The sequence below is a fragment of the Scardinius erythrophthalmus genome, assembly GCF_964197995.2.
Source record: "Scardinius erythrophthalmus genome assembly, chromosome: 8".
In the NCBI taxonomy this organism is placed as follows: Eukaryota; Metazoa; Chordata; class Actinopteri; order Cypriniformes; family Leuciscidae; genus Scardinius; species Scardinius erythrophthalmus.
In genome coordinates, this window is record NC_138228.1 from 11,503,964 (window position 1) to 11,528,763 (window position 24,800).

The following is a 24,800-nucleotide window of genomic DNA, read 5'->3' on the forward strand; positions in this document are numbered from 1 at the left end:
ACGCGTCACCACCGTCTAATTCCCGTCTATGGCACAGTGAATTAACGTTGTATATAATTTGTCAAAAAGGCAAATATCTTTGTGTGCTCAATTGAGATCTGGTGTTTTACCTTTGACTGTTGAAACAGGACGATATGTTAATTTAGTAGTGGAAAAACGGTTGTTTGAATGATTTTTGAACGATTTCCATTTTGTTTTCTACTGTCCATTTTATTGTGAACAGCGTGATTTTTTTATTTTGTAAGATAAAATCAGAGATTGATTTGGTAAATATGGATGATGCTCAAAGACTGAGATGTCTGTTTACATGTGAAACATAAATTAGCCAATTATCTTGAGGAAGCATGGGAGAAGAGGAAAAAAGCTCTTTATCGAGATGATCTGTAGTTGAGGATTTGTTTGTATATGGTGTCTCTCTGTGTGTGTGTGTGTGTGTGTGTATATATTTGTATTGATGTATTTTCCAGAATGATTTGTATTTGCGACAGGAAGATGTTTGCTAAATAAGTTTGTGGTGTCTTTGTAATCCCATGTGGGATGGGCCAAATGTTTGCATGACACAGAAATAAAATTTAACTAACTAACTAACTAACTAACTAACTAACTATTGTGGGAATAGAAAAAAAAGATCAGTGGAAACAACTTGCTGACGACACAGCTTGTTCATTGGTTTAAACAACCGTGATGTAATTGTTCTCTTTTAAACTGTTTGACTTTAAAACTCTGATCTCATGTTTTTATGTGTATAAATTATGTGTTAGTATTCCCAATACTCTCTGACAGTGTGATCTATGGGTTATTTGATTGTTGTCATATTTATAAAAATATAAATATAAAACGTGTCTGTAATTAAAGTAAAAATGATTGATAAACACGTCTTTGGTATGTAATTAAATGGGTGTCTTGATCATTATAATTATTTTCAAATAAAAGCAACAGAACTTAAATTACATCCAGTTTATTAACGCTGTCTGTCTGTCTGTGCACGAGCGTGAATCCCGCGATATCCATCTTTGATCTCACAGGTGTCGGATCCACTGCGATAAGAGAGAACTGTCCGTCTTGCCTGCACTTTTTTCACTCCTCCCCTCACTGCAGCCGCCTACTCTCGCATACATTACAAGCGAGCTAGGCATCTCAAACTAGCCTATTGAATTGGGACAGCCTTCATCGCGACGCGGTGACGCAGTCGGCCTCCAAATGCGACCTTCCAATGCTGCGTTCCAGTCCAAAATTGTCATGCCCTTCACTCGCTAACTTCCCTTCGTCTCGTTCACTCGGATGTACGTCATTGCGAGTGCCCACTGGAATCAGCTATGGAGTTGATTTATTATTTAAATTTTTTTTCCCTTTAAGAATTTGTTTAATGCAGCATCCAAATGTTTATAGGTGTGTTTGGGTTGTTTAAAATGTTAAAAATTATAATTAATATATCATAGAGTTGACTGTGGTGGTGATTAGACGAGATGTGGTGACGTCACAATCGTACTGCATTGTGGGACATATAGGTGCCTGAAGTGTACATTTGAAGCAGACTGTCAAAATCGAGGGAACGAGGGTCTGTCCATATAAACTTCCCTCGTCCACATCAGGAAGTGGAACGCACTTCAAAATGGCGGCAGGGATTCCCCCAAGTGGAAGTGCTTAGGGAAGTTCGCAAGTGCGTGTCTAAAAGTGGACTGGAACGCAGCACCAGTCCAAAATTGTCATGCCCTTCACTCGCTAACTTCCCTCCGTCTCGTTCACTCGGATGTAGGCTACGTCATTGCTAACGTTGCACGAGTGCCCACTACAGGCGGAAACTGCAATGGGCTGTGTCCTAAACCCTTGTTCACTTGGAATCAGCTATGGAGTTGATTTATTTATTTATTTTTCCCTTTAAAGTCCGCGTGAACCGGAAGTTGCAAACGGTTTTTCTCCAGTGTTGTGACGTATTTCCCAGTGAAAAGGAATATTGAACAGAGGGCAGGGTTTTACTCTAGCGCTCCTCCTCTGCATCTCTGCTCATAACAGACTAACGGTTTGAGGGGAGTGGTTAAGCGTTTCCCAAACCAAGCCGTCAAACCTACGTCATCAGGGAAGGTCCTCCAATGCAGAGGGGAGGGGCATTTTCAGATTTTGATTAAAGATTACGAAGCCAAAAATTTTTTTTGTGTGGATTGACTTGCATGGATGAATTGTTCACCACAAAACGATCAATTTAGGCAAAGTAAATATGGTCAATTGTGATTTCATGTGGACTTTAAGAATTTGTTTAATGCAGCATCCAAATGTTTATAGGTGTGTTTGGGTTGTTTTTAAAAAAAAAAATAGAATTAATATATCAGAGTTGTTTGTTGTGGTGGTGATTAGATGATAGGCTTGTTTGAGATGCGCCTCGCCTCGCCTGAAATGTATGCGAGAGTAGGCGGCTGCAGTGAGAGGAGGAGTGAAAAAAGCGCAGGCAAGCCGGACAGTTCTCTCTTCTCGCAGTGGATCTGACACCTGTGAGATCAAAGATGGATATCGCGGGATTCACGCTCGTGCACAGTGTATAAAATACATCGCATAATCCATAGAGATCGCACTGTTAGATAGTTTGGGAATATTCACACATACATAAAACATGATATCAGAGTTTTAAAATCAAACATTTTAAAAGAGAACAATACATCACGGTTGTTTAAACCAATGAGCATTAAGCAGTGTCGTCAGCAAGTCGTTTCCCATCATGCTTTTGATCAGCGCAGTCGGTGGAGAGCAACTGCGCTCGACTGCAGAATCCGACAGGTGTGCCTTGCGCTCGCGAGAGATTTTTGACATACGTCAGCATGACATCAGAGCAAGGCGGACCGCACTCGGACACATTTCTAACCAGCATGCATCTCGTGCTGATCAACGATGATCGATTCTGCGCAGATTTTGCTCATCTCAAACAAGCCTATTATCTGTGGGGATCGTACTGCATTGTGGGACATATAGGTGCCTGAAGTCAAGTGTACATATGAAGTAAACTCGCTCCCTCTGTCAAAATCGAGGGAGCGAGGGTCTGTCCATATAAACTTCCCTCGTCCACTTCATGAAGTGGAACGCACTTCAAAATGGCGAAGTTAGGGAAGTTCGCAAGCGCGTTTCTAAAAATGGACTGGAACGCAGCCCAAGTGTGCAGCCTTTGAATTGGAGATGGTCCTCACTGCAGAACATGAAATCCAGGGGGAGTTGGATCCAGATCCAATTCCTCCCACCTTACATATACCTAAACCTACCCATCTCCACCCCCTGATCCCTAAACCTACCCATCTCCACCCCCTGATCCCTAAACCCACCCCTAAACCTACCCATCTCCACCCCCTGATCCCTAAACCCACCCCTAAACCTACCCATCTCCACCCCCTGATCCCTAAACCCACCCCTAAACCTACCAATCTCCACCCCTTAGATCTGGATCCAACTCCGCCCCCCTGGATCTCGTGTACTGCAGTGAGGTGCTACTGTTTGAATTGGGACATCCTTCGTCGTGCTGCTGTGACGCAATCGGCCTTCAAATATGGCCTTCAGAGGATGCAGCCTTCACATTGGGACACATCTATTGACTTATTTAAAGTAGCTTTATTATAAAATACGATCATATGACCCACAAAATGTTTTGAACAAGCATCACTAAAAAAAAAAAAAATCAAACCACGTGAGTTTTCGTTGAGCTCACTTTTATTAATTTGATTGTTCATACAGTATCACTCGTGACATTTCATTTTCGATAAAGAACTTTGGACATTTCATAAACCGCTTAATTTACTTTAGCAACTCAATAATCAGTTATACAAATATATATATATTTTAACCGTTTTTCAAAACAGAATTATCCTTACAAACTGCATGTTTACATAATCATCAGCCATACACAGGATTAAACAAGCAAAGCTTTTCTTAAAGCATCGATTAACCACTGAAACATCAGTTACAATATATGTTTTAAAGTTGGTTTTTATTATAAAATGGATCGATTAATCCGATTTTGCCCACAGATGCACAAACACATTTTTTGACAAATCAGATCCAGTTTAATGGCCAGCTAGGATGTGTGAATTCCTAATGATTTATGAAATTATTATTTTATGTGCGATATTGGTGACAATTACACAGAATAGCAAGATAAATTTATAATAAATTACGCAAGAACACGTGTAGTGCAAACACTATGGGCAATCTTTCTTCACTAGTAGACGCTGACATTGCAGGTTACAATACCTCGGTATAGAATAAGTGCATTATCGTCACAAACGTGTCTAAGCAGAACAAGTAACAGCTCAAGAAGACTTTTAATGCTAGATCATCAGTTTGATAAGAGTAAATGCCACGATAAAGACTTACAGTCCTAAAAAGATTTTACAATTAATGTCCAAACATGAAATCTTGTTTACTCCTTTCAGTTATTTCTCTAACTTTAATAAACATGTTGTTAATTGATATATCAGCATATTTTGGACCATAAAAACATTCTTATCATGATTTCCTGTATCAGCACTGATAAACGATATCCTTTAAAGCTTGTTTTTGTTATTTTATTTATTCAGGGGCTCACATTCATAGTCATGAATTATAGGGATAGTTCACCCAAAAATTAAAACTCACCCTCATGTCATTCTAAACCCGTAAGACTTTCGTTCATCTTCGGAACACAAATGAAGACGATTTTAATTAAATCTGAGAGATTTCTGTCCCTCCGTTGACAGCTACGCAACTACCATGCTTCGAAAAGTTCATAAAGAGATCATAATCATAATCCATATGGTCATCTCCATATGAGACACATTCACTTTATATGACAAACAGATTCATTTGTGTTCCAAAGATGAACAAAGGTCTTATGGGTTTGGAACAACATGAGGGTGAGTGATTGATGACAGAATTTTCATTTTTGGGTGAACTACCTTTTACATTTATAATTCCAAATTAAGTGAACTAGAAGTCTACATTAGTCATATTTCATGTCTTGTTCTAAAAGACAGGCAGCAGAGGACTTTATATCAACTAAATTACTTTTTGCTTGCTCTCTGTCTGCTGCCAGCTTCACTTGGTGACAGCGTGGATGGAGTGTGCTAGATATTCCACGTTTGCAGACGTCACACCAGCCACGGAGATCCGGCCATCTTTTGTCATGTATATAGAGAATTCTTTAATCAGACGCTCCACCTGACAAAGAGCCACAAAGAAGACAAGCAGAGAAAAGCCAATGAGAAAAGGCTGAGGCCTTATCAGAGATACCCAGAATGCACTTTCTCTTGACTTGCCTGCTCCGCTTTGAGTCCCGTGAAGCAGAACATTCCGATCTGGTCAGTGACATGCTGCCAGTTGTGAGTGGAGCCCTCCTTCTTAAGGTTTGAAACAAGCATCTCTCTCATCCTAATGATACGGCTGGCCATGCCTTTCACCTCCTCGAGCCTAGCAGAAAAACAGTCGAGCCACAGTCTGTAGAGCTCAGTTCTCATTGGCTTTGTTCATGACGGCGACTAATCTCTGGACTCACCATTCTTTGTAGAGTTCGGGTGTGTTGAGGATAGTGGAGGCGATGCGAGCTCCATTCATGGGTGGGTTGGAGTAGATGGGTCGGATGAGAATTTTCAGCTGGGATTCCACACGCTTCGCCTCTTCAGCATCCTTACACACCACCGTGAAGCCCCCTACACGCTCACCTGAAGACGCAAAGGTACAGAGTATTAACTTTAAAATCGAAATAATTCTCCACAAGTATTTTGTCTAATTTTCCAAACATAACAAAAATCCTTGAATCCTTGAATGATAAATTGACTCAATAATATATCTGTACAGTGTATTTTCTCTTACTATAGTGGGAGAATTTTCACTTGTTCAAAAATGAACAAGTTAAAAACAAGTGAGATTACACTTACATTACCATTTATAAGAAATTAATACTTTTTTTTCAGCAAGGATGCATTAAATTGATCAAAAGTGACAGGAAAGGCATTTATAATGGTACAAAAGATTTCTATTTCAAATACATGCTGTTTTTTCTAACATTCTCTCATTCGTTTAAACCAGCGGTCCCCAACCTTTTTTGCGCCACGGACCAGTTTAATATCAGACAATATTTTCACGGACTGGCCTTTAAGGTGTGCTTTAATGGTGGCGCTGCCAATAAATTAATGATTATGAATATGTAAAATATAGCAGGAGACATTTGAATTGTTTACTAATAAACCAGTTTTTTCTATGTCAGTGTCGGCTGGAAAGATGAAGCGATGCTGACTCGCGATCTTCGCAGTAGTGAACGCGCCAGAGAGAAATGCACATTTCATACGGATTACATAAGCAGAGAGCAGTCTGTTTTCTTTCGTTTTGAATTGTTCTGTTTAAAAGAAGACATTTCAAGCTTTCTATGTATGTCTCAGGTCTGTGAGGCAAGTACCTTATACGCTGAGTTTCGGTTAATTTATGAGACCAGCTCCAGTTCACGCGCCGGCGCCTCCGTGTCGTGATTATCTATTTTCTAATATATTTACTTCTTATTTATTAAATCCAGACAATTGGTTGATGAAACATTGATTAAAATTAAGATACAATTAATACAAAACAAACTTTCTGTTGTGCTTTCTGTTCGAGGTCTCTGTGAAAGTTTTAAAGCAGTCTTTTAGTGCCGCTTTCAGAGCGCTCACGTCCGTTACGGAGAACTGTCCCGTCTGTAACATTGTTTTGTTTTTTTGTGAAATAAATTTCTAAATAAATGCGACTTATAGTCCAGTGCGACTTAGGCCAGGCCTATATATGTTTTTTCTTCTTCATGGCGCATTTTTTGACCGATGCGACTTATACTCCGGAAAATACGGTAAGTTATTTATTCTTTCTGTGCAGCCCGGTACCAAATGTCCCACGGACCGGTACCGGTCCGCGGCCCGGGGGTTGGGACCCCTGGTTTGAACAGTTTCCACAAAAATATTAAGCAGCACAGCTGTTTTTATCATTGATAATAATAATAATAATAATATTTCTTGAGCAGCATATTAGAATGATTTCTGAAGGATCATGTGACACTGAAGACTGGAGTAATGATGCTGGAAATTCAGCTTTGCCATCACAGGAATAAATTACATTTTAAAATATATGAAATATAACAGAAAAAGTTATTTTAAATTGTGATACTATTACACATTATTACTGTTTTTATTGTATTTTTGATCAAACAAATGCAGCCTTGGTGAGAAGAGACTTTTGAATTAGGGAATTATTAACTTTTATATAAGTGTAATTAGCAAGGATTTGTTTTAACAATATGTTTGATGCTCACCATACAGGCCCATGTTCTTTGCAAAAGACTGGGACAGAAGAATGTTGTGCCCCTGCTCAATGAAATAACGCACAGCCCAAGCATCACGATCGATATCGCCACTGGCAAATCCCTGGTAAGCCATGTCAAAGAACACCAGGAGATTTCTTTTCTGTTGAAATGAGAGTGAAGAATCTTATTATCACTGAAACAGTCATTCATTTGAGACTGAGGACAGTCATTCTTTTATCGATCCAAATGGTCAAACAAAGATAAGGATTTCATTCCAACTATATGTTTCTGTCACTTCAATAAGTAGCTTTTCTGAGTCTTGCAGTCCGCTTGCTTTTGGACTTTAATTTAACGCCAAAACCAGTTACCTTGATCAGAGCAGCCAACTCTTTCCACTGCTCAGGCTTTGGGTCCACTCCTGTGGGATTATGAGCGCACGCATGCAGAACAATAACACTCTTCTCAGGGATTTTCTGAAAGAGAAATAAATAAATACATGCATAAATCTGAAAGACAAATACTTCACATATTACATTATCCAGAATTTCAAAATAAAATGATTCCCTCTTCCTACTTAAAAGGTGGATCAAAAGAAAAGAAGAGAGCTAAAATGCAACAAATGTACAATGCTTATTCCCAATAAAGTACAAGATATAAAACATTTTTCTTACTGAAATATCATCCAAGGCTCCTTTAAGGTCAAAGCCAATGGTTTTAGGGTCATAGTAGGTGTAAGCATTTAGCTGCATGCCCGCATCTCTGAAGATAGGGGTGTGGTTTCCCCAGGAGGGTTTAGGCAGGTACACGTCCCGGGAAACGTTATGGAATCGTGACTAGCCAAGAAGAAGTCATGTGAGTACTTGTTATTTGAACTACCTTTACAACCAATAACCAGAAATCAAAATAGTCAACAGTGACAACCCACTTTTTTAGTAGCCTTAGTTAACAAAAACAATCAGGCCTAACATCGCATTACAAACTCAAATTTAAAAAAACACAAAAATATATGAAAGAATGAAAAACTATTAGCTACAAGTCTGTTCCCGACCCCAGACTTTTGAATGGTAGTGTAAAATTTGGCAAGTAAATAAAATATTATTTTTAAATCATACTTAGTATTGGTTTCTAAAGGTTTCTAAACATACGAAGGAATAGGATGGGTCACTTCTGTTGTGCTCTATGACAGCCACATATAAAACAAAACAAATATATTATGAAATCCTTACAAACCACTATGTTTAACTACATACCAAAAAGTTAGCACCAATACGTAGAGATCCGGTTCCTGAGATCGTCTGGACAGTGATGCTCTGCGTGCAAAAAGAACTGGGAATTAATAATCACATCTAATAATTTAATAAGCAAAATACTTCCTTTTAAAAAGCATTGCTTTAAAGTACTTACTCTTCCGCTCTTTAAGACCTCATTATCAGGTCCAAGAGCCAGCTGAGCGCAGGCCTTTGAAAAGTCTGCCAACCCTCCAATAGGAAGGTACTCTTTATCCAACTTCTTAGCAGCAATCTGGGCCTCAGCCTGACAATACCAAATTCTGTCATTTGTTTTGAGCAGGGATTAGAATATTAAAACTTTATTTGGCTGAATGGAAGTGGATATTATGGACAATTGCTGTTTCAAAAGTATGTCAGCTATATAACAAAAAGCATTTTAGAAGATAAAAGAGGCCAGGGTGATTCAGGGAAATCTAACAAGATCCTTGCATAATCATATCGTATGCCAATTGTTACGTTATGACAAACCTTTCGGACACAGTTAAGGACAAACGGCTTGCCCTGATCGTCTCTATAAGCTCCTACTCCGAGGTTCATCTTTTTGGGGTTGGTGTCACGTTTGAACGCCTCCGTGACACCCAAGATGGGATCAGGGGGTCCCATCTGTACCTCAGTCCACCATGAGCTGTGAAAAAAAATAATACTTTTAGGTTAACTATTGAGTGCAAGTACGCTGCTCCAGACAAATTGTTATGACTGTGTGTTGTCATAGGAAAATTTATGTTAATAGTTAAATTGTTTAATTTTTAAATACTTTTGGAAGGAAGGCCAAACACTGTTATAGCTGTGTGAACCCCAAAGAATTTAGAGCAGTGCAGAAGACTGAAATTCAGACATCCCTCATAATTTAATACAGACCACCTTCTCTTTTTGCATATACAAAATCTAGGCTACTCATTCTTTGAACGTCTCATTAAAAATTCTCCAAGATGGATAAGTTTATCATAAGCTGATTATCATTACAGAGTTTTAGTTCTTGCTAAACTGGAAGGAATTCAATAACAGCTTGAGCTAGACTGCTAAACTCCACTAATGAGACTTCATGTCTGAACGTGAACAGTAGAGGAATTTTAAACTCCAAGTTTAAGCATCATCATCATCATCATCTTTTTTATTTAATGCCATGTCAGCAATCAGAGCTATCTTCATGGCAAAAATTCAATTACAAAAACTAAAATATCATATAAATACAATAAAAACAGAACAAAGATAACCAGCAAGTCATAGTATACAATATATATTTTTTTAAGTTAACATATGATAAAAAATCCAAAACCTTTTCAGGTATAATCTCATTAAAAATGTCCTTAACTGAAATAACTTCATAAAAAAGCATTCTACTTGTGTTAAGTCCAGGACAATCTAATATGTTTGACAGTTAAAGGAATCCTACAAAACATACATATTGTTGGGTCTTCACCTTTAAGTAAAAAAAACATGGGTCAAACTTGTGTGACCTATACGACATCTTGTGTAGACCACCTGATCAAGTCTAGTTTTAAAATTGAGACCAAGTTTAAGCACATTGCATGGCTGTATTTGTTCTGATGGATGCTTGGCACACAGGTTCAGAATGGCCATGTCATTCTAAATAAAGATTCTGCTAGCTTGCCAAGACAAACAGTAGGCCATCTCTGTAATTACCCGTGTAAAATGGGAGTATAATTCCAATCTAAACCCCACCCACATAAAGTGTGGTAATCCAATGAAGAGATGTGAACAACACCCCACCCTCTGCATCAGAACCAATCATGTGTCACACTCACATACTGCCCTTTTCAACCCAGCTCTGAATGTCAGTCATTTGTACCAATCAGCAACTAGAACTACAATAAAAACCATACTATGTGCACTGTTGCTGTACTCTCAGCTTTTGAATTTAAGACATACTGCTAATTTTTATCCTCAATAACAAGCAAAACCCTAAGTGTAGAACATTAATTAATGACAATAATGTAATGTTTACAGGACATATGGGGTTTTATGTGGAAGCATTCCTGTCTCTGACTTAGCGCAGACTGTAGTGATTGGCCCAATCTGAGGAAGTAGGCGTAAAGGCATTACATGTTCCTTTTATGTTCCAACTCAAGTCACAGATAATTTATATAGCATATAATTAAGTAAACCCAAAGCTGACAGACAAATAACAAAAAAGTTATAAAGAAAAATGAATAGGCAAGTAAATAAAAATAAAAAGATATATAAAAATAAATAAGTATGCAGATAAAAAATATTCATAAATAAAAATGTATGAATTATGTTCCTAAAAAATGTAAGTGCCCTCCTAGCAGATACATTAATAAATAAATAATAAAGTTAGAGCGAATATAAAACACAAGTAGATAAAAAATTTTTACTAAAAAATATTTAGTAAAAAAAATGTGCAATGCAACAGCAGTAACAGAAAATAAGTTTTTATAGGGAGGCTGTTTTTTCATCTCAATCATGATAATGCCATTAAATAGACAGAAAATATAATCTTTTGTCAGACAGTAGCAAGCTAGGCCTGGCTGAACCTGATATATCACTAATGTAATGTCATTATGAACACTTAACTTGAAAAATCTCGCTTGTGTTGATCTCATTAACTCTGATCGCTTGTCAAAGCCCTATTAGTGATATTATATTATAACTTCTGACATTGACAGTCGTCATATATGAAATTAAAATTTCATGTTGAAAGATAAAAAAAACTCGGTAAACATCAAAAGCATTAATAACTATGTTGAATTATGAGCACAATGAATGAATGAATGAATGAATGAGGCATTCAAGGTTAAAGTCTCATGTGTTACAGTAGAGTAACTTTCAGTGGTGCTGCTCTAGTCAGTCCGCGGCGCTAACTCGCTAGCACAAGCTAACTTGTCAACAGAGTGTTTGCACAAGAAAAATAAAGCCTCAAATTACCTTGCACGGAGCTGTAAGACTGCTAAAACAGGGGCCTGAGCCCCGACATTAGCCAAAATCTTGCTGGATTGCAACAGGGCCATTGCTGGAAGCACAGATGACTTGGAGGAAGACTAACGCACACTGGCTGGGTTAACGTTACTTGAACTTGTGTGCTCTGCATGTGTTGATTATAGCGCCTCCAAGGACATTGCATTGCATTGCTGCTGGAGACAAGAGGTAGTACAGTAAATGGGACTCGAAGACTAGCCAGCTAAGAGTAACTGGTTTAACTGGGTTTTTTTTCTGTACACTGAAAAAAAAAATGTTGTAGGGTTTAATTTGGAACACTTTTCCCTCAGAAATTGCTAGTAAATTTCACAAATAATTACAAAGAAATGACAAGTAACGTCGCATTAAATGAAACGTGCCATTTTGAAGTAAAATGTCTAAAATAGTATTTCCTTGTATAAACATACTCCAATAACTTAAAAAAAACAAAAACATTTTACAGTGTATAATTATTGCCTGTGTAGGCTAAGGCTAGCCTACTGTATCAAATTCCATGTCCATGTCCAAACAATGGTTCAGTCTTTCCAGACAAATTACAAGCGACTTGAGAGGTCCACATGAAGTTAAGCAAAACTCGAGAGCACGTAGATGTGAACTTGAGAACTTGTATAATAAATATTAGTATTTGTATGTGAACATTTAGGCTACACTCACAGCTCCAATGTGAAAACATGTCAAATAAAAATCTGAAGTTGAATGTTGAAATTTGCACTCGCAGATAGTCACAAACCTGTATTCTGAATTTGAAGCCGCAGACAAGTAGTCACAAATGCGTAAAATGCCATTCACATAAATATAATGACAGACACAAACTTGAAATATTTGCATTTAATCTTACATTCACATTCGCAGTAGGCTAGCCTACAACCTCAATTAGGCACTTGCAACTTCTCAAATCTCACTGCAATTTCAAATTTCGCGAATAAGTACGAGTATTGTACAAGTTCTCAAATTCACATCAACGTGCTCTCGAGTTTTGCTACTCTTTTACCTTCATAGGTCCAACACTTGCATCAGAGTGAAGCAGTATGCATATTGACATACTAGTGCAATTATAATAAGTGGCCACTTGGAGTCATTGTTGCTCCACACGTTGCAGAACTGTTGAACCCCTCACTATTTAAAGTGCTATTACCAGTGAAAGGCTCACCTCTCTCTCAAAGGCTGATGTCTCTATACTGCTACTCTCTGCTTACAGACGTTGAGTTCTGCAGTTTACTTTCAAATGCTGTGAATACTGACATGTATGACATCACAAATTAACGTTACAATGACTGCCAGACATGCTTGGCATATTTTCAGCATTTAGTGCATGAGTAAAGCCTCCATCCTAGCATCATGACCATTCATCATCCATTTAAACTCATTTTTGCTTGTCCTTTCTTGATCTTAGCTACCATCCCCTTTTTCCCTTTTATGCTTTCAATTTTCTAGGAGACTTATGAGACTCGCAATGAGCCTGAAGGACATTAAAGGCCTTTATAATTATATTAGCATATGCTGAGTGGCAGAGAGCATTGGTGCTTTAGTGGTAACATCCTTGTATGCCTTGCAGGAGATCCGGGGAAGATAAGCTGAGGCTGTTACATCTTCGTCTTAGAAGTTTAGCGTATTTGTAGTTGCTGTGAGCTATTAATGTTTGAAGCATAGCCTAGAAAGTGGATTCCAAGCCTGTGTATGGTGTTTTCTCAGATGCGTGTCTTGGTTACATGCTGTTAATGTGATTTGTTCACTTTAATGAAAATAACATTGGTAGGAAAAGCATCTGCCAAACACATACAGTACATGTCAGAAGAATGAGATCTGTTGTTGATTGCAATGATTGCAGCAGTATCTAAAATTTTATGAACTATGCACATTTTAATTTAATCCAACACTGTTTTGAATTGTTGTTGGACGCCATTAGATGTTCTTTATACCTAGATCAGCTTCATCAAGTCTTAAAAAGTATTTAGATGCCTAATTAAAAGGCATCTAAGGCCTCCAAATTTCAATTAGCATTGCATTGATTACCTTTAGGTAACAACTTTTTTTTTTTAAGAACATAGCCTCTTTCCCATTTTGTAGTGTAGAAAGGCTATAGAGAAGAGGTGAATTTAGCCATCCACTCTCAATTCCCCATTAAATTCACAGTAGCTATATTTAAACATCATCAATAAAAGAACAGGATTCTCTTCATTTATTAATTCATTAATCTAGCAATTACAATATAGACATAATACCAGAGTATGAATGCTTTCTGGTAATTGTATTCAATAGGAAAAATGGGAAGGGCAAAGCTTTTTCTATATTTAAAAGCAACATTTTTGGAGCTGAGGAACCGTCTCATATTATTTTCCTTTACAGTTCACTAAATTCTCACTGGTATCACTTGAACACTTGCTAAGAAAAAAAGTCAGCATTGTGAAACTGTTAAATAGAGTCTAATTGCTTTTTTTTTTAAGTCTGCAGAAATGTTTAAAAAAATAGTTAACATAGTCAATTAATTATCAGTATTTATTTTTACTTTAAACAGTAAATATTCTAAATTCTTAGAATATATAGAATGTGAAATAAAATATAGGTTAGATTTTGTAAGATAAGATTTAGTTAAATAAATCATCAGTGTACGTTGGAGCAATGTTATCAGTCAATGCAAGCAGTGTAGAGAATCCCCATTTATAAAACCAAAACTGCATTTGGATGAATTATTCATGTTCTGATGATTAATTGATAGGAATTTCTACAAACTCTGCTATGTAAGAGGAAAGTCTAGCAGATCAATTATTTAAAGTGGTTTAAATGCATCTGGACACAATTGGGAAAGATGTTTTCTAGAAATGTGATGTCTCCATCCAGCATGTCACGGAACTGACTGTATGGATGAGACGTTACGTGTAACAAAGGACAATTTCAAAGAGTTAAATATGTTCTGTTCTGTAAAATAAATATATTTTAATAAATTCTCAAACATCCGGATTAGCAAAAAACAAATAAAGACAAAACATCAAATTTATATCACATTACTTTTATTAATGCTCTCAGTTACATCCTTAAACAGTATCAGCCAAAAAAAAACACACACCACAAACCCAAACATAATTGGGCAGGAATAAGATGAAATGAGGACAAAAACAAACCGAAGAGGAAACCAAACGGAAAGGAAGAAACCAGAAGAAGAATTTAAAGCCAAGCACTCCAAATAAATATCTTATCATATTATACCATCAGTCTGCTACTCTTTCAGAAAGATTCTTCTTTAAATATATAGTTTAAAAATTGAGCAGAGGGCATCATAGTAGCTGCAGTTTGTAGGCGAAGGAAAGCAGTGGCGATCGGGGTTGTGGGAAGGGATTGGGAAAGGAAAGAAGGGGAGAGGACAGACTTTGTGCTTTTCTGTGCACACTCGTTCAGAACTCATTTCGAGAGGGGGATGGGAGGGGGACGGGGGTGCCCGGCACATGCACACGGTTACAGTATTCAGGCAGCTGGAACAGAGCTGAGATGAAGGTCAGGAAGCCTCGATTTACACCATGGGCTCCCGGCAAAGGACAATCTCCAGCTCTGTGCGGTAAAGCTTTCCCCCGTCTGACAGTGCCATGATGCTTTGCTTATAACCAGTCAGGCTCTTGGTGTCCACCTCCTGAGGTTAAACACAAGCACAGTACTGTAAGATTGCTTTTGTTATTTGTCATTGTGAAGTGCTATACTATTTCTTAGCCTTCTTATCTCACCTTGTGGTTCTTCTCGTAGAGGTCCTTCAGGAGAGCCTCCAGCTCCTGCTCGTCAATATAGCCATTTCCATCCTTGAAAGCAAGAAAACAACACCCATGAAATTCATAATTTACAAAACCTTTTGAATGTTCTTGTACTGATTTTTCTTTTCTAGACTTTAAAATTCCAGGAGACATAAAATACCTTTGTGTGCGGAACGCATTGAAATTGAACTGTAGCGGCCGAATCACTGTGTGAGTGAGAACTTGAGAGTCGGATCATTCAAATTTGTGGACGAATCATTCAGAACAGTTGTGTGAAATAGATGAACTCATTCACTGAAAAGATCTGACTCAAAAGAACTATTCATTCATTCATGAATCAAGCACTACTCTTAGATTTAGATCGAATGGCAGTGGAATACAGATGTATAGACCACTAATGATAAGTGCTTTTGCGTCCTTTTTGATGCTTGAAAGTTTCGGTCACCATTTATTGTTTTAGCATGGAAAAGAGCCAGCTTTGGTGTCCAATAGAAGAAAGTAATATGGATTTGGAGGGACATCAGGGTAAGTAAATGTTTTGGTGAAATAATCCAAGAGTCTGTTCATTTGAACAGAGCCATATTGGCTTAATGATGGCTTTCGAGTGACTTAATCCCTGTTAGAAATGCTATTTTTTCCAAACGCCTGTCTGTTTCAATTCTTATTTTATGACTGCAAGCCATAATAGTGCTTAGATGGCCTGGCATGTGATGTCTCGCTCTCAATATTTTTCATAACAACAGAAAGGCATTTTGACTGCGGGAAGGAGACTAATTCTACATTAATTCTACACTTAAATGCTAACATTTGATACACATTGTGTTCATGTGGATTACATTTCATGTATAACTGAAGGTTGGTCCTCATAGCAAGCCTGTGAGCGGGTGCTGTTGTCTAATGGTCTCTATTTGCTCAAAGATATTGATTACATAGAACAATGATGAGATAATCTTGCCTTCCTAAGGCATAAGTTTGGTCTGTGTAAGTTAACTGGAGAAAGACTAATGATGAACTTGTGGTAGCACAGCATTAAATAGCAATTTTCATCTTGCAGCAATTTTCATTGGGATTTCTGTAATTACTTGTGGTTGGCACTTAAACTGTTGTAAATGTGCTTCTGATTTTGCATTTTAAATCCCTTTCCAAATGATGATACCACCAAGCTGGAAGAAAAAAAAAACAGGCGCAGGTGCTTCTGCTCATTTTCCTGCACAGGTGATGGGGACACTGTTTTGCATTCAGAAGGCGCTCACAAAGGAGGGTGAGATCAGATTTCCAGCAACACTACAACAGCAGTGCATATAAATCTACACAATATCATATACATCACCTTATCATAGAATGTAAAGATGGCGTTGAACTGCTCAGCAGTCAGCTTGACGCCCTGTTCAGCAATAAAAACATTGTTCAGTAACTAAATATATTACATTTCAAACTAAAACCAAGCTAAAAACTTCATGTATGACTGTGCTCTCACCTGAAACTTCAACAAGAAATTCTCCTGAACCGGCAGAAGCCTTGACATAAACAGAAAAATGATTATTGGGTTGATGTGTCTTACAATATGAATGTGATTTTCTTTTCTTTTTTCTCTCACCTCGCCATTTCAGACAGACCCAGTTTCCCATCGCCATTTAGATCGAACATCTTGAGCTAAAAAGGAGAGAATGCCGCAGTTTAAATGTTTACACAGTATCCTGGTTGCATAAACTGCTAATACTAGTCTTATAAGTTAGTCATCAAATTTTTCTCTTCAAGACTGTTCATAAACTTTTCAGTTAAACGTAACTAACTGTTAGTTGTTCGTACTTCTTCTTAAGACACATTATGTTTATGCAACTGGCCCCTGAACTTGCTTCAAATTTCTCTATAAAATCAATATGTCCTATTACTGCACAACATTTCTAAACTTATTTTATTTTTCAAAGTGGGTAGAGGACAACTAAGGCTCTCAGATATCCAGCTGGCATGCCTTGGATTAATTCAGGTTTATGTCTCTGGCCTTAAGATGTGGGCATATGTTAGCACAGCTGGAGTGCAGACACAACCCGTGGGGTCAGTGCATGTACAAGTCACTCAAGCATGGTGGCAAATGGCTCCAGGATTTAAAGGTAAAATAAAACTTTAAAGTTTTTTGTCTAATGTTTGTTATGGGGTAACTAGGAGACACTAGGAGGATAAGATAATGACTAATCCACCACAGAGACAACAACTTACTATTGTTTGTGTGTATTCCTGCAATTTCTGGTCGTCATAGTGTCTGTTTGCCTTTTTAAGCAGGTCAGAGAGGAAGCCCTGTTGGAAAAAAGATTATGATGATTTTATATACATTTTGACGATTTAAATTAAGAGTTTAAAAACCTGTTAAAAGAAAATGCTAGGATTTCAAAACCTCTTTTGTCAGCTGATTTACAAAATTATATTTTATATATATACATATACATGCTATCCCATCTACTACAAAAATGTTCAGTGAGGTTCAATATAGACACCTTGTGTTCCTGACTCAATTATAAAGAACAATTTATGTCAAAAATAAGGAGAAATGTCTTAAATGATCGCATTATACTTTAATGTTCAACGGGTTATTTAATTATTTTCTACTGATAATCTATGTTTGCAAGCATAAAATTGATTAATTAATTAAAAGTGAATTAAAACTAAATGAATTAATTAAAAATAAATCCATGACGTGATCCTATGTTGGGAACCCCTAAAAGATTCTATATATGAAACAAATGACAGATCCCATATATATATATACTGTATACCTTTATATTCGGTTCTATATACAACCTTTTCTTCTTAGAGTTTATTATCTTACAAACCCCCTCCTGCTCTGATTTGTGAACACCCTTAAGCATGACATCTGCTATCATTTTTTTTGAGGTCATCATCTCCTCAGTGATCATTGCTTCATTTGCTTTGTTTACAAATGTAGTGATTTGTATACTCTCTTCGGATGCCAGCCACCAAATCCAATTTGCATAGTTTCCATCTGCCTCGTCACATTAGTGGCTGTGGAAACTCTTTTCATGATTGTTGTGAAGGCCACAGCAGGAAAAGTAATAGATATCTTACCTTAAGTTCATTAGCCTCAATGAAACCGCTGCGGTCTGTGTCATATTTCCGCCAGGCCTGTATATAGACAAACATAAAAAAAGATACTTTAACTGTACCATCATCAGTACAGCTTATAATTATATGTGCAATATATCTTAGGTTTGACAAATCAGAGGGATAGGAGTGCATGTAAATGCGGAAGTGGTGAAATAATAGGCGAATTATTCTTACAGTACATTAATTAAAATAGTTTTTTCATTTCTGTTCGAAGCAGCTGTGCATTGTTAGAGCGAGGAGCAAGAAATGCCATTTAATGAATTTTTTAATCTAGCAGCTGGCCTTGTTTCCATCACAGACTCTTATCAAAGATAGATGCCTCCCTCTACAGGTCTACGGAGAATTACAGCAGCACATCTATAATACATGCATCTGAAAATAGAAGTTTGTACTTACTCATTCTATCCTTTTAAAAGGCTTGCCTACCACACTGGATGATTAAAAAGCTTCCCTTTCTCCTTAGTTCATTCTCTCTTCAACTTGACATAATACATCATTGAGGCAGTCACTTTCTGATGATCAAACCATCCGAAATGTAGTATTTGGCAACGCATTGTAATGAATAAGTATAGGGAAAAAATTTGGTTCCCAAGAGGAAATTTGTGTTTTATACTGTCTATATATATATGTATATGTATATATGTATGTATGTAAATGACCATGGATCTATAAAATGAAAAAGTAGCATCATCACTTACTGCCATGAATTCAGCGCTGGATCCCACAAACTGTCTAAAGCAGAGAAGGAAGTTCTCTTCTGTGGGCAAGATCTGAGCAAGCTGATGAAAAGTATAGATTGGATTAGACACCCGTACAACAAGGGAGTGTAAATAAATGAAAACCTTTTTTTTTTCTATTTGAGACCGGCTCTTTTTGGACAGCTCTATCAATAAGTTACAGGTTTGATTAAAGTCATGAGTGGCATTAGAGTTTCCTCTTCTCAGAAAGGATGATGGGATAATTGCGGTCTCTTAGGGTGCCGGATATTTACAAGCTTGTCAATGGCAAAGTCACCGTGATGTGAGTGATGTGTTCTTCTACCTCTGACATCTCAATTCTTCCATCTTTGTTCTTGTCGAATTTCTGCATGAACTCTGTCATCTTCTCTTTAAAGGCTGCATTTGAGGGGTCCTGTATGAAGACAGCACAACAAGATGAATCTTCTTCTCATTCTTTGCTTATTGGAAAAGCTTTAATCAGTTTGTGCTTCTCAGGTTAAGACAAAGCTAGCACTTTAGAAATGGTGTACATTGTTCTCTGCCATCTTCCTTGCCACCTGTGAGGCAGATAATAGAATTACTAACTTTATGAGGCTCCCCCTGTTTTATTGTTGAACATACAGGGATAAAGATAAAATCTCCTGTCCTCTCTTTCCTGGATGCCATCTGCCTAGTCATCTGGGGTCTTTATATATTTGATTTGCACACAGTTCACACTAAGCAAAGTCTGTATAAATAGGGCCCTATGTACTCTGTTAATATGAAGGAATTTTCCATATTGATTATTCTGTACAAACAGAATTGAAAGGTGTTTTCCCCATATTTTGAATTACGCATTGCATTGTGTTTTAGGGTAAAAGGAAATGGGTCTTGGTGTCTCATCTAGCGTCTTAGTGTTTATAGTATATCTCATCTAAAGAGATAGAATTGCAAGAATAATGAACATTATACATATATTATACAGCAGCAGCATGTCTTCCTTGCTGAAAGCAGCAAGTAGTGTATGATTTGGCAATAGCAAGTCCCATACTTGCTCTGCAGAAGCAGCAATAACAGCAGCAGATATTTCCCACCAAGACCAAACATATCAGTTAAAGGCTAGTTTGGGTTTTCCTAAGTTCCCTCATTACTTTGAGAATTCCGCAGTTTAGTTTGAAAGACACAGTGCTTTATAATGAGATGTTAATGCTTCTTCACTTGTCCGTATACTTACCACACCAGCCCCTCTCCGTGCAATCTCCAGCTGACTAAAGAAGTTTTCAAGCTCCTTATCCTCAATGTAGCCATTTCCTGCAATATAAGGAAGTCTGGTTCAGTACTTACTGAGATGCCTTCATCTATAATGATGTTTGTCATTATATGACTAGATAACTACTGTCTCTCAGTCGAAATGCTAAGTAATGAGATTGCCTAGATGGCTGCTTTGAAGCTGGTTAACTCTAGATTGGTTTGTTGGCTGGCACCCAATCCAAGTAACACAGTTCTTAATTAAAAACTTTTGATGGCTAGTCTCCCAGTTAAAGCTTTGAAGGCTCTCTCTTTCCCATTTTTCCTCTAATTGGGGGCCTTACGGTATGAGCCTTTTAAAGCCATTTATTTGAAAAGACGAAAAGGAGATTCTTCTTGATGCTTCAGAGAATATGCTGAAATTTTAAATTACCCCCACAAATAAATGCAATATTACCATCTGGGGGTAATTTCCCATGCCAGGAAATTGGCCCTTCATGCAAAGGAAATATGCGCGTGTACCCGTTTGAAATGGGATTTTTTTCTCTATGGCCTAATACATCACCAAAGTGACTGTAACTTGTGTGAAGCGAGAACTGCAGTGTACATACGTATTGTCCTATGTTTGAAATGTCTTAGTGTGAACTACTATTTTGATGAATTTGCCTGTGGATTATAGTGGCATTTCTAGACAGCTGGACACATGACTCATGGGAAATATCTCTTTCTGTTATTTATAATAAATGTGAAGTACCATCACTGCATGGCTGTGAAAATACTATGAGCTGAAGACTCTTACTAGTGTGTCAGCAATTGATCTGTCTATTGTGTTGAATGAACACTGACTGAACACTACATACATTGATTGTAGACAAAGATCTATGCAGAATAATTAATCTACTAAATTGTTGGGTGCAATACATAATAATGAATAGTTTATACATGCATTAATCCTGCTGAGTATGTTGGGATTGACTGCTATGTTGCCATCTGGTGCTGATATGATTGCTCTGACATTTTCAGAGATATGACAACCATTCATTCTCTTTACAATGAATTGAATTTTTGTTTACACCTTGAACTAATGGTCTTTGAGAATGTCAATGTGTACAGATTGTTGATTCCATCATGCTTATATCCAATATGGCCCAAGCATACATATTGGCTATTCATTTCTACCATATTTGAATTCTATACCTGTTGGCTCTGCCTATGCTATTACCATCATTTTCCCGGCATGACCAGCCATCTTGGATATAGAACTGATGTGTTGGAGTAGCCATTTTGGATTATGACATAACAAAACATGTCACTTGCTGAACCAGTTCAATTGTGTTGCAGCTATGAACTTTACTGATACTAAAATGGAAGGAATTTCCATCAAACCAGCTTGAATGAGTGGTAAAGCATCTTTAATGGAAAATAATTCCAGATGCTTCTCAATATCTTCTAGAAGTTATTCTATGATGATGTGAATGACCGAGTCTTCTTTAAAAACAATTTTGTAGCAGTTACATTTATAATTGCTAACATTTTAAATAAACATATCATAAGCCATCCCTCATAAACTTTACAGATTGTCTACCTACCTTCTTTTTAATGGAATCATGCTAAGCACGAGCACCAACTCTCTTGAAGCACTTAAACACTTGAAACGTTGTAATTGAAAACGGGGATATGAGGAATCTTTCATTTAATATTTCATATAAGAGATAAGTAGGTTCTTCATAGCAGGCTACGTTATTTACCCTATCTATTTTTTCTTTTCTTTTCTGTATTTCATTTAGGCTATACAAAACGAACAGGAAAGAAACACTAACCAAGTTGCCAATAACGATAACATCTGCTCCACGAATACGAGTATGATCCTAATACATAAATAATTAGTCAATGAGATATTTTCAGCTTTCGGTATTGCAGGATGTAAGAAAACTCTCCCAGAATAATGCGGTTCCTGTAAGTGATCTTCACAAGATGTCCTGGGTGATGAGGACCTTGAACACACACGCCCATCATCCCAACAATGTGCAAAGAGAGCTGCCCAGGATGCGTTCAAATAAACTTGGGAATACACCGTGTTGGAGAAAGTGAACTTTCTCAAACCCAATCAGCGCAGGCATGATGCACAAAAATGATGTCGAGGTGGGCAGATCACTACATTTTGAAATACAGCTCCGGTGAAGCAGAAAAAAATAATTTCACTGTATCTTTATCAATGGGACACAGTACTATTAAGAGCCCCTTATAGCCTAAAGGAAACGTGATAGGCTAGGTGCACTAATAAATTAATAAACAATTATTATTATTTTTTTTAAGTTGTAGGCCTATAGGTTTTCATTGATTTTGTCCACGGCTTATTAGATCATAGCAGTGGTAGAAGTCTACTCTCGATTTGTACCAAGAAGAGTCAGTGCACTAATGATTATCAAGCAACATCAACAAAAAATACGTATCTGTGACAGGATGGAGTTCATAAAATAGGCTAATATGATTGATTGTGTAGCCTATATAGTGTATAGAAACAATATCGTGTTTCGTACAATTTCGGAAATTACTTTTTTTGGCCATTTTAGTATTTTCTAAGTTTGTTTCACGCCATAGTCTACAATCTATGCACCATCTGATTACAATGACATTGGGTCATAAATGTTCGAATGTTGTTAATTAAGTTCCTTTCTCTGATCAATTGTTTTTCGCACGTAAAAACTGCCAAATTCTTTAATATTCACACAGAGATATTGAACCCAATAAAGTGTTTAACTTACAAGTGTTTATTGTTAGCGTCAAACCTTTTTTCTGCTTTTTTAATGATAAAATTTCACTTATGACATAATTAGTTCTTTTTTTAGAATCATAATCCGCGGAATAAACGGCGCATCTGTACTCACCGTCTGCATCAAAATGTTTCCAGATATCCAGGAACTGTGATGCGGTCAGCTCTGCCAAGTGAAGGTAGGGAGGCTGCTGTCCTGCTTTGTTTGCCATGTTTTCGTATATCTGTCCTACTGTCCGCAAGAATATCCCGAGCGAACTTTTACTCACTCAGAGTCCAATTCGCACTGTAACTCCCCCAGTGCTTTGCAGGGGGTTTTAAATGCGCTGAGTGCTTGCAGTTCTTTGGCGCTCATGTGGGTGGCGCAGTAGATCCAGCATCACTGTTCCATGGCTCAGCACTCAAGCACGTGCTGAAGATGCTCAGCTCTACAGATGCGTTCACAGAAACATACATGTAGATGGACCAGAATTACTGAATGCTATTAAACGTTCTGCTCCGCTTACGTAATGTATATGCCTGATATTTATGTAAACTTCCCCAGCTGAATCTTTTTTTATTGATTATAGCCTGTAGGCTAGCTAGGCTATGTGGTTGGCTGATATTTGTCTAAATGAGGGAATGACTCATTAAGCCTGACTCTAATATATATATATATATATATATATATTATTATTATTATTATTTTTTTTTTATATATTTATAATTGTATTCATGTGTGTAATGGGATGTGTGTGTGTGTTTAGTTTGTATAGTTAATCACATATTTATGTCAGTTACTGTTTTTTGTTTTGTTTTGTTAAAGGAACACTCCACCGTTTTTTGAAATAGGGCTTATTCATCTTCTTTCCTACATTTAGATAGGTGGGCAAATGCATTTTTGTCTCAGTGCATGCATTGTTTTAGTTTGACAGGGTCGGCGCTAGCTTAGCTTAGCATAATGAATGGAATCCTTTGTTGCCAGCTAGCATGTCCTGAGTAAAAGTAATATAAAAAATAAAAAAACCCACCTAATTACTTCTTGTGGCCTGCGTATTCACAATGAGTACAAATAGCGATGCAGATTAACACTAGGCGATTTCCTATGCAGATATTGACTTGGGACTATATTTGGGGGAAGCACAGGCGAAGCACTGCTACTTGGGCGCAGAGATATCACGCCCAAGTAGCAGTGCTTCGCCTGTGCTTCCCCCTAATATAGTCCTTAATATATAAGTCAATATCTGCCTAGGAAATCGACTAGTGTTAATCTACATCGCTATTTGTACTCATTGTGAATACGCAGGCCACAAGAATTAGTTTTTTTTTTTTTATATATTACTTTTACTCAGGACATGCTAGCTGGCAACAAAGGATTCCATTCATTATGCTAAGCTAAGCTAGCACCGACCCTGTCAAACTAAAACAATGCATGCACTGAGACAAAAATGCATTTGCCCACCTATCTAAAAGTAGGAAAGAAGATGAATAAGCCCTATTTCAAAAAACGGTGGAGTGTTCCTTTAATATTCTTGATACTGGGATAGGCTCCAGCCCTATGATCCTTCAGAGGTTGTATAAGGAAGTAAGAGAGAGTGAGTTAATATTCATTGAGTTTTGTTGGAGCTTCAATGTAGTTTCCCATTTTGTTCTATACTAATGCAGGCTAAATTGTGACCATGTCTGTAGTGTCTCCTCCCCTTATAGCGTCTCTCTTAGCATAAA

The 24,800-nt window shown here is 37.3% G+C and overlaps 2 protein-coding genes across 2 annotated transcripts; both read right to left on the reverse strand.

Annotated features, from left to right (window-relative positions):
- Positions 1-3,570: 3,570 nt before the first annotated feature.
- On the reverse strand, positions 3,571-11,675 carry got2a (glutamic-oxaloacetic transaminase 2a, mitochondrial). Its single transcript, XM_081373295.1, has 10 exons — positions 11,470-11,675; positions 9,031-9,187; positions 8,678-8,806; positions 8,524-8,583; positions 7,945-8,106; positions 7,642-7,746; positions 7,283-7,433; positions 5,507-5,672; positions 5,271-5,421; positions 3,571-5,172 (listed from the first exon to the last, which is right to left on the reverse strand). The coding sequence occupies exons 1-10, from the start codon at positions 11,550-11,552 to the stop codon at positions 5,050-5,052; spliced, it is 1,287 nt and encodes a 428-aa protein (XP_081229421.1). The 5' UTR covers positions 11,553-11,675; the 3' UTR covers positions 3,571-5,049.
- Positions 11,676-14,514: 2,839 nt separating this feature from the next.
- Positions 14,515-23,596, reverse strand: calb2a (calbindin 2a). The gene is made up of 11 exons (XM_081373324.1): positions 23,212-23,596; positions 20,310-20,386; positions 19,419-19,508; positions 19,076-19,156; positions 18,339-18,395; positions 17,475-17,552; positions 16,855-16,910; positions 16,735-16,774; positions 16,588-16,641; positions 15,234-15,305; positions 14,515-15,142 (listed from the first exon to the last, which is right to left on the reverse strand). The coding sequence occupies exons 1-11, from the start codon at positions 23,306-23,308 to the stop codon at positions 15,026-15,028; spliced, it is 819 nt and encodes a 272-aa protein (XP_081229450.1). The 5' UTR covers positions 23,309-23,596; the 3' UTR covers positions 14,515-15,025.
- Between the last annotated feature and the right edge of the window lie 1,204 nt (positions 23,597-24,800).